The sequence below is a fragment of the Myotis lucifugus genome, unplaced genomic scaffold (assembly GCF_000147115.1).
Source record: "Myotis lucifugus unplaced genomic scaffold, Myoluc2.0 scaffold_741, whole genome shotgun sequence".
Taxonomy (NCBI): domain Eukaryota; kingdom Metazoa; phylum Chordata; class Mammalia; order Chiroptera; family Vespertilionidae; genus Myotis; species Myotis lucifugus.
Window position 1 is genome coordinate 262,689 of NW_005871789.1, and position 10,341 is coordinate 273,029.

At 63.8% G+C, this 10,341-nt stretch overlaps 1 protein-coding gene across 1 annotated transcript; it reads right to left on the reverse strand.

The window, feature by feature from the left end:
* Positions 1–108: 108 nt before the first annotated feature.
* On the reverse strand, positions 109–10,279 carry ADCY7 (adenylate cyclase 7). The gene is made up of 14 exons (XM_006105972.3): positions 10,169–10,279; positions 9,853–9,925; positions 9,510–9,607; positions 8,384–8,468; positions 7,873–7,998; positions 7,146–7,244; positions 6,262–6,455; positions 5,406–5,496; positions 5,012–5,167; positions 4,372–4,518; positions 3,822–3,926; positions 3,426–3,540; positions 2,900–3,024; positions 109–2,723 (listed from the first exon to the last, which is right to left on the reverse strand). Exons 1-14 carry the CDS (start codon positions 10,201–10,203, stop codon positions 2,577–2,579), a joined length of 1,596 nt encoding a protein of 531 aa, XP_006106034.2. The 5' UTR covers positions 10,204–10,279; the 3' UTR covers positions 109–2,576.
* Between the last annotated feature and the right edge of the window lie 62 nt (positions 10,280–10,341).

Here is a 10,341-nt window from a genome sequence, read left to right on the forward strand (position 1 = left end):
TGTGGCTGCTCCTGCCCCGGTGCCGCGGGCAGCCGTCAGCCTTGACCTGGGGCCCTGCCTTAGCTAAGATCCGTTCCTGAGGCCAAGAAAGCGTCTGAAGTCAGGACATGCAGGCTTTCCGTACTGGTCATTTAATACATGAAAGGCTGAACAAGTAGCAACACGGGTACTTTATGAACATGAACATAACATTCTAAACAAACACTGCAGACCTATACATACTCAGTACACAGAACACCCCTTTTTGCGTATTTCCGCACGTTGACCTGTTACACCCATGCAGTGGGTGAGGGTCTTCCTCCGTTAGGAAGTTTTCTCACATTAACCTCGGGGTGGAGGTTCCCTAGTCAGTGTTAGAAAAGGGGCTTGTCCTGTCTCAAACAAAGTGACACGTGTGAAGGAGTGACGTGATTAGAAAACTTTTATAAAACACAATTGCAAGTGACTTTCCTGGTCAGTTATACACTCCTATCTGAACATCGAAAGCTCATCTCATCTGGGTACAGTGCTTTAATTGTAAACACACAGACGTACATTCATGGTAACCAAGTATTTTTTAAGCTCCTGTAGCCTAATGTTTACGCTGCTAAGAGAATAGGCTGCAGCACAGGACTTACCTGAAACCAGCCCTTCACATGAAGAACTGGTGTGTAAAAAGGCCGCGTAAGGCTTATTCCCTTCCAGCATCGCTGCCGCACAACTCCTGTAGCCGACTCAGACCATTCCAGTTACATGCAACACCTCAGCGGCCCACCAGCACCCTGTGCAAGTTGCCCTGCCTGCGACCCTGTCTCCTCTTCCTGAAGTCTCTGTGCAGTTCTCTAACCCCAGGGGTCCGTGGGTGACTAGCCGATAGCCCTGCAGTAGTGACGTCACCTGCATTAGATCCAGGGGTCTCTGTGGTAGTGAGTCGCCTGCATTAGATCCAGGGGTCCATGTGATAGTGACGTCACCTGCATTAGATCCGGGGGTCCCTGCGGTAGTGATGTCACCTGCATTAGGTCCAGGGGTCCCTGTGGTAGTGAGTCGCCTGCATTAGATCCGGTGGTCCATGTGATAGTGATGTCACCTGCATTAGATCCGGGGGTCCCTGCGGTCGTAAATCGCCTGCATTAGATCAGCAGCTCTGCCCAGGCGGCAGGCAGTGCAGAACGAGGAGCGGCAGGCTGGTTCTTGCCCCGTGGAGCCTGGCTGGACTTGGGGTTCTGTGAGTCGAAGCTCATAGATGCTTTTTGCACTTGCCTTGGTTTATTCGGTCAGAAGAACATCTCCGCAACCAGGTCAGGGGACCTCTCCATGTGCCCCCGCTGGCGTGAAGCTCCTCAGCGTCAGTATGCGGACGAGAGGACAGGAGGGTCCCAGAGGTGCTGGGCGCCCCAGCCCCTCTCCTTCCTGCCGAAGCTTGCAGGGGACGGCGCCAGCGTGCACCAGTAGGCGGGCTGAGGTGGCTGGGCCTAACTTTGCAGGCTTTTTGCTGACTGAACCTAACCTCGAAAGGCTGGAGTCAAAGTGAGGCCACCTTCCACAGAGCTGCGTCCCCACAGCCGGGGCAGCCCTGGAGCTGACCCTGGACAGTGGTCCTGCTCGCGTGCCGGTGGTTAAAAGGCAGAGAATACACTGGAGGGAAGAGGCTTGTCTCGGATCTAAGAAGTCATTAAAAAGGATAAAACCTTCATTGGTAACGCAGCCATTTAACACGTTAAGTGCCCTGTCAGTCACTTAGTCCTCTCATGCAGGCTGGGGTCCAGCCCCCAGTACCCCAAGCTGCTCTTCTCTGCTCAGCTCGGAGCCCTCTGACCCCGTGTCCAGCTGCTGCGCCGACAGCTCCAGGGCCTGGCCAGACCTGAGGCCCGACAGCAAGCTCACGTCCCGTCTGCACCAAGTACAAGGGAGGGTGACACTGCTTTCCATCCGGACCGGCCCGTCACTGGTGCCGCCAGCATTTCGGTGAAATCGGATATCACGGGCTAAACGGAAAGGAAGACAAAACAGGCCTGGCGCCTAACGTGTTAAAGAAGCACATGCCAGGGACGGCAAGTAACGCACGTCCGCTGGGGTTTTCTCCCCGCTGTTTGAAACCATCTGTACATTTGAAACGCCCTTTCCAGCTCCATTCACCAGAACGCCTGGGTGAGAAATATGGAAGCCGTAGCTGGTCGCTGGGGCGAAAGGCGTCCTGCCCATGCCAACTACTTGTCTCCGTCCTCCTGTGCCTGGAAAACGGGTCGCCGTGCAGCTCCTGGCCATGAGGGGGGTCGGTCACGACCACAGCAGGCCAGCAGCAGCGGGACCCGAACGAGGAGCAGAAACGGGAGCCTTTTCCTGGGGCGGGGGCTGCGTTCCCCACACCAGCACACGGGTCCCGACTGCCCGGCGTGGGGAGGTCCAGGGTTGCCTGAAGCTGGGGCTGGCGCACGTGCCTCAGAAGTCCTCTCACGCAGGCTCCTGGGGGCCCACACAGCACCTGTCGGGAGCCGATGGCGGCCAGCCCTCGGACGGTCTTGGTGACTGTGAGCTGCATCTTCCACGGGTTTGGCTGGTGTCAGGGGAGGAGGTCCTGCCCCTCCCAACAGCCCTCAGTTCAGCCCGGGCCCCTGGCACTTGGCCGTGTCTGTGCAGACAAAGTAGGTCCTCAGCTCCCCTTTGCCCTTGACGTTGATCAGGCCCCGGCATTCACAGGAGTATCCGAGGCCCTGGAGGATGCTGCTCGTCTCCTCGGTCACCTGGGAAGGGAAGGGAAGGAGTGAGTCTGCAGAAGCAGGCGGGACGCCTGGGGGACGGCGGGCAGACCGGCCGGCAGCAGCGCGCCTGTTCCCCGAGGACTCAGCGGCTGGGCCCCAGTGAGCGGCCAGGTCCCCTCACCCCGAGCGCTTTCCTCCTTGGTCCCCGGGGTCTGTACCTGGATCTTCCCCAGCTCTCCAGTGGTCTCCATTCTGCTGGCGACGTTGACCGTGTTTCCCCAGATGTCGTACTGAGGCTTCCGCGCGCCGATCACTCCAGCAATCACGGGCCCGTGGTTTATGCCTGGAGAGGACGTTGGCAGTTGCAGGTCATTGAGGCTAGAGAACCCCCACCAACCACAGACAGCCCCTCGGAACAGCCGAACGAGGCCTGAGCCGGAGGCCTGGATCGGTGCTTCCCAGGCACCCGCAGCGCCCGAGTGGGGCACTCGTCCTGCACCTGCTAACTCTCCCCAGCGGCTCTGAGCACCGCCTGTGGCTCACAGTGACCATCCGGCCAGGAACCTGGTTCTCAGCGGCTGTCACAGCTGTTTACAGCTGGGACCTGGGGTTCCCCACTGTCTGTAGGGATGTGTCATTTCAAAGGGAGTCATGTCCGTGGTGTGCCAGCTGCTGGGTCGGAAAGTCGGGGCCCTCCAGAACCCTTCCCAGGAGGCGGGCGAGGACGGGGCCTGCGGGGCTCACCGACGCGGAGGCGGAAGGCGTTGAAGGAGTGCCTGTTGATGCCGTCCAGCTTGCTCATCAGGGCCATGCTGAACTCCACCATGATGCCGATGTGGGCGTGCTGTCGCTCCAGGTCCTGGGGACAGCGCCGTCAGGCCCGGCCACACCCCGTCTTCCCGCCTCGACGGGTAGATGGATGCGCCAGCCGCCCTGATCTGCACTGTGTGGGCATGAGGCCCACGGGAGGGGCCGTCGGCGGGCAGAGATGGGGCAGGGGCTTCAGCAGAGGGCCCCGGAGTTGCCCCCCACCACCCTCCCTCCTAGGTCAGAGCGTGGAGGTGCCCCCTTTAGGTGGCAGGTCTGGGCCTGGAATTTCACCTCGTGGGGCTGGGCCAGAAGCCACCAGACGCTGCTTACCTGGTTCTCATGCCCAGAGGGCACGCTGAGCCCCGCAGCTGCCATGTAGGTGCTGCCAATGGTCTTGATCTTCTCCACGCTGCTGAACTTGGGCTTTAGCAGCAGCTGCGGACAGAGGGCAGGGCTGGGGCAGCTGCGGCGGCCGTCCCAGATCTCAGAGGGCATCTCCCACCCAACCCTGGCCCTTCTGACGAAGCTGTTTCTCACCCTGGGCTCACCCGCCCGCTCGCCCCTATGGACCAGGGCGTTCTCTCCCTGCTCCTGTCTGTGCTTGTCTGGCCTCTGGTCTTGCTAAGGAGCCAGCTCTGCCACAGGGATGCCGGTTCTGTCTCCAGCTCCCAGGCAGGCCCGACCGACCAGGCCGACCGCGGGGGCTGGCGGGGGTTCCTCCACAGGGCCTGCCTCTAACCGAGCCAGCTGCCGGCCAGAGAGGACCCAGACCCTTGAGTGCAGCGAGGAAAGGGCTGTGATAGCCGTGTTGTGTGCCCTCCCGAGTGGTGGCACGTTGTGGATGGGCATGTGCCCCTGCCGCCGCCCTGGCGGGGCCCACCTCGTCGAAGTCGGCGATGATCTCGTTGAGCAGGCGCAGGCACTCCAGCCCCTCCTTGTTGACGTCGCACTCCGTGTAGAACACTTTGAACTCGGGCACCGAGGCGAACATGACGCAGACGCAGTCGTAGGACTGATGGTACCAGTCCTGGGGGGAGAAGCGGGCCTGTGGCCACCTCCCGGCCCTTGGAGCCGGAGGAGCTGGACGCGGGCCTGATCCACAGTAGGGGGCTCTCCCTCCCCCTGCGCCTCTCTCTAAGATCAATACACACAGACTTTTAAAAAATAAAAATAAAAACGGGAGTTTCTGTCAGGTGGTCAGAAAGAATCAGGCTCGGGCTGATTTTTGCTTTTAAATGCCCTGGGTCTGCAGAGCTGGGTCCCGAGCCCCCCGAGTAGAGGTCTCAGTCCAGAGACGCTCTGTCTCTGGCCCGGCGGCACGGAGCTGGTGGCACCCACGCTCATCACTGCCAGTTACACGCCACATCCTGCCTGGCAGGCACCGTGGGCCACAGCCCGGGAGGGAGGCGCCCACGCCCGTGTCCCTGCGCGCGCAGCTCACAGTGAGGCCAGGACCACAGAAGGCACGTGGTGGCTCAGCCCTCCCTCCGGGAGCGACGGCCGCAGCCCTGGGGCCGCACCTCGTTCAGCTTGTCCCCGATGAAGTGGGCGGCCACGTGGGCCGGCAGCACGTTCTCCAGCAGCAGGCGGTTCACGCTCTCCATGGTCTCAAACTCCTCGCGCTCCTTCTTGAACTTCTTCTTCCACAGACAGTCCAGGCGGCAGTAATAGTCGATCTGCAGACGGGACGGAGTCCTGGCCCCGTGAGCGGGGACCTGCCACCCAGCAGCATGGCCCACCCTGTGACCGTGGTGAACGCCTCACTCACGTGACCCAGGGGTCACTCGGGTCCCCGACCAGGGCTTCCCCCCAGGACCGTCTGCCCCCAGTCTGAGGCGGCCCAGCCCACCCGGCCCTTCCTGAGGAGGGCAGGTTGGCGGCTGAGCTGGGAGGCGGCAGCGGCCGCCTGCTCACCTGTCGGGAGAGCAAGACGAGGGTGGCGTAGAACAGAACCAGGTAGAAGCTGATCATGGTCTTCAGATCCGACCAGGAGCAGGCGGGGGAGCTGAGGGAGTGAAGGGAGAGGCAGGGTCCCTTCCAGCTCTCACCCCCAAACACGGGCATGGGGCCCAGACTCCCCCAGTGCCACCCGGGAAGAGCCACCGAGACCGGTTGTCTGGTGCAGACCGTGAACAAAGGAGACAAAGGAGAAAAGGGGTGCAGGTCAGAGGTCGGCCTCCCTGAGGGGACATCTGAGCTCAGGCCCAGATGACAAGGAATAGCCACACCCGGTCTGAACAGGAAGCCTGGGCCGCGAGGGGGCAGGAGGCGCCCGCTCCGGAGGGCCCGGTGGGGCGGACGTGTGCCCTGGCAGGTGTGCAGGTGCCAGGCAACCCGCAGGGGCAGCCTGTCCTGGGCCCCCGGTCCCCGCCTCTGGTCCAAGGGGAGTCAGGCCCTCTTCTCAATCCAATTAGGCCAGAGCCCCAGGACCACGCACACACCTGCCCTCTGGACCACAGGTCACCACCCGTCTGGGAGTAGAGCAGACACAGTGCTCTTTCTAGAACTCCAGCTGAAGCCTCCTCCCCACCCCAGACTAGCCAGACAGGACCTCCCAGGTGGCCCGTGAGACCAGGGACGCTCCCCAGAGAACCGGCCAGCCAGTCACTCAGCTCGGAGCGCGCAGACCTGGAGCCCATGACTGCCTTCCTGTGAAGGAAACCACGCCGACCCCTGCAGGTGCCCACCCGGCGGGCTCAGTCTGAAATGCCATGGAAACAAAGGGGATACAATGGGCCACCGTCACCACGGGCAGTGGGCCGGGCCCCACCTGAGGGTGGCGTTGGTCTCCGTGCGGTTGCGCAGGCCGGGGCCGCAGCAGTCCCACTGCGCGCACAGGGAGAGGTGGAAGAGCGCCAGGTAGGCCACCAAGGCCCCTGTCAGCAGCGCCACCTTCAGCTCCAGGCTCATCCTCAGGAAGACGGAGCAGGCGACGAAGGCCAGGATGCAGCTGCAGGTGTGATACTGGGGGGACGGGGTGCTGGTCACCCACCGTCTCCCGTCCCTGAGAGACACTCCTGGCCCAGCCGTCACCCAGGGAGAGACGTCTGGGGCCCCGCGGAGAGCCACGTGTCTCAGCATCGCCCTCTGGCCTCCTGACTCCCTAACAAGGGGCAGGCCGCGGAGTCTTAACTTCCTGTGCTGTCTTTACTGACCTTCACTTCCACTGAGGGCAAGTGGGCTCAGAGGAAAACAATGTCATGGGAATGCTGCTGGTGTGGAGATGTGACACGGGGCAGGGCAGGGCAGGGGGAAGGACAGGGGCAGGAGCAGGGGTGGGCAGGGGCAGGGAAGGGGGAAGGACAGGGGCGGGGCAGGGACAGGGGCACACACATGCCTGAACAGCCTCCCTGCCTTGAGTTTGGCCGTGAGCTTGTCCTTCCCACAGTGTATCTCTGCACCTCACTCTCCTGCTCAAGAGCCTGCTGTGGCTCCCCACTGCCCCCAGAACAAAGACCAAACCCTTCTCCCTGCAGTCAAGCCCCACCCTGAGCTGGACCAAACCCACCCACACTCTGGACCAAGTGGCCCACACCCAGACTCCTATGGTCTCCAGCTCAGCCCCACGGGGCCCTCCCCACCTCTCCTTGGAGAGGCTGGGCTCCACTCGGCCACACCCTGGGGACTCGGGGCGGCCAGGGCCGGTGCACTCACCGGGAGGAGCTTGCAGGGGGTCCAGGACATCCTCTCCCGGCTGCTCAGGCTGGTCTGGTTCCCAGCCGGCAGCTCCAGGGCTGGGGAGGGCAGCAAGGGCTGCAGAGAAGACGGTACCCGAGACAGGTGGTCAGGGCCTGGGACTCCAGGACCTGCCAGGCCAAGCAGGGCTGGGCCCAAGGCCTCCGCCAGCATCACAGGCACCTCCTGCCAGGCCCAGCTCTGTGGCAGAGTCTATTAGGTCAGGGGCACGGAGGTGGGGACAGGGGCGTGGAGTGGGGAAGACCTGACTAGGTGTGGGGCCTGGAAGGACCGTAGGGACATGGACGTGGACACGGAGGCTGGCCCGAGAGGCAGGGGCCCCATGTCCTCCCAGCTTGAGCCTAGGACGGCTCCCCAGTCTCCCCGAGGGTGAGACGGGCCTCCTGGGCGGGGCCGGGAAGAAAGAACGGGGTGTCTGGGACACCGTGCTTCAGGACACCTCCTGTGGGGCTGGCCACGCGAGCTCCCTGGGGCCCCAAAATGGGGGGAGCTCTCACCGCCACGGAACCCCCAGGAGGCCCGGCCACGGGGCTGTGCGGAGGGTTCTGCCACGGGTGGCTTTTAGGCAACAAAACTCTCGGGGTCCAGAACTGGGAGGTTCCCAGGCTCAGGCCTGGCTCCCGCCACCAGGAGGCGGGCATAGGGTCCTCGCCAGGGCCCCTCCCCACCCGGCACCGGAACCCACCATGTTGACGATGGCGATGACGAGCAGGCTGCCCACAGTGAGCACGGCCAGGGCCACGCGCAGCAGCGGGTGGGTCTCCACCCTCTCGGAGACGGCCCGGAGCCCCGTCCAGGCCGGGCAGCACCGCTGGGGACACAGGCTCACGTCACCCGCTCCCGCCCCGACAGCGGGACCCTGCCTGAGGCTTTGTGGGGGACGGGGGGGGGGGGAGCGGGTTCTGGGAGGGTAGCCCCAGGGCCCCGCAGATGTGAGACCCCGAGATCTCGCTCAGCTGGGGAGCATCGGCAGGTGCTGTGTCCGGGGCTCAGACATGTGCGGTGCCCAGACAGAGGGACGTGCCCCTCTCGGGGCTGTGGACAGCTACAGCTGCTTGGGGACGCCTCTGGGGGAAGCGTCGGGGGGACGCGGTGACTGCCCTTGAGGCAGGAGGGTCAGGGGGCGGGGGCTCACACCTCCTCAGCCCCGACACCCGTGGGCCCCCACGGTGCTGGGTCAGGGGCTCCCCACTCACCAGCAACTCGTCAGCGAAACACAGGCCCAGCACCAGCCCCAGCGCGCAGGCCACCAGCCCGAAGGACACCCCCAGAGCCACCGTCCTGCAGAGGAGGGACACGCCTAAGTTCTGGGGGAGCGTCTGCTCAGGGCTAAGCCTCCGACACGCTCCCCCATGTCCCAGCATCCCCATCCTCAGGCGCACAGCGGCCTCCTGCCTGCACCCCCGCCCCACAAGCTGCTCTTCTCTACTCAGCTCAGAGCCCTCTGACCCCGTGTCCAGCTGCTGCACCGACAGCTCCAGGGACTGGCCAGACCTGAGGCCCGACAGCAAGCTCACGTCCCGTCTGCACCAAGTACAAGGGAGGGAGGGAGTGCAGGCGTGGCTCCGTGGCTGAGCGTCGATCTACGAGCCAGGAGGTCACGGCTGGACTCCTGGTCATGGCACAGGCCCGAGTTGTGGGCTTGATCCCCATTAGGGGGCGTGCCGGAGGCAGCCGATCGATTATTCTCTCTCTCATCATTGATGTTTCTCTCTCTCTCTCTCCCTCTCTCTTTCTCTCTGAAATCAATACAAATATATTTTTAAAATGAGTGACTTCGCAGCAGGAGCCTCGGGCCTGGTCCAGAAGCTCCCTGTCTTGGCTCAGTGGCGTCCTGAACACGGTGCCCTGCACTGCGGCCTAACCACCCTCCAACCAGCAAGGGGCTGACCTTCCTCTCTCCATGACCTCACCCCCACCCGGCCCCCCACAGGGCCCTGGAGGCAGATGCAGCCTCTCGGTGGTGTGCACCCGGATAATGCATGACCCACGCCTCTGGGCCTCCGTGTCCCACAGCTAAGAGGGAGGGAGGGCGGGGCCAGCACCCCAGGCAGGAGGCCCACCCGGAGATGCCCCCGGCGTGCGGACAGCAGGCTTCCAGGGTGAGAGGCGTGTGGGAGCTGGGAGGCCTGTGGCTCAGGCTCCAGGGAGCAGCCGTTCAATTAAAGCAAAAGCTAAGGGCCGGGAACTCCAGGGGTGGGGACGCCACGGAGGCCTCATGGGCTCGTGACATCCGGCCCCCCTGCCGGGTGCCACACCCCTGCCGGCCGCCGACCCCCGCCTGGCCCCGGTGGGCTGACCGTCCTGCCCACCCCGACTGACCTGGGCATGAGCAGGACGTGGACCAGCAGGAGGCAGACGAAGACGAGGCTGGCGCAGGCGAAGTAGTGGCGGACCCGGGGGATGGGCGCCAGGCGGTACTGGGGGCAGGAGAGCGTGAGGGGCGGCCCGACAGCAGAGGCCCCCGCAGGGCCACGTGCCCTGACCCCTTCGGCCGACTCAATCACCTTAAAGCACCTCACCCTCCTTGACGATCTACTCTCATTTGTCTCCATCTGGTGTCTAGAGGGGACCCTACCCCTCCCCACCCCCAGGTCCCCCACTTTATCTCCACGTCCCTGAACAGCCGGGGCCCAAGCCCCCTCCTGGACGGCCAGGCGCTCACCTCTCGCTCGAAGCCCTTCTCCAGGAAGATGGGCCCGAAGGTGTAAAAGTCGTCAGACTTGGAGCAGCAGGGCCTGGGGGCAGGAAGGGCAGTGAGATGTGGGGAGTGGGAGGGCCCCCCAGGGGAAGGGATGGCCAGGGGGCAGGGCCCCCTCTCAGGAGGCAGCACCAGGGAGGGGAAGGAGCTCCCAGGACATGACTGCAGCTGGGCCACATAGGGACCCTGGCCACAGAAAGGGTCTGGCCACATGGGGGACCCTGGTCACCTGGGGGGCCCATTCGAGGGGGCAGGGCACGCAGAGACCTAGGCCCCTCACCTCGTGGAACTGAGCCCCTCAATGGCTGACAGCATCTCGTCGTCATAGGCGTCGTCCTCCGACCGCCCCTTGGGGGACGCACTTCTGGAATCAGACACGCACCCAGCATCACCCCAGGGACCCGCGCATAAGTGCAGGGCAGCCTGCCTGGAGGAGGTGACTGGGACAGGGCT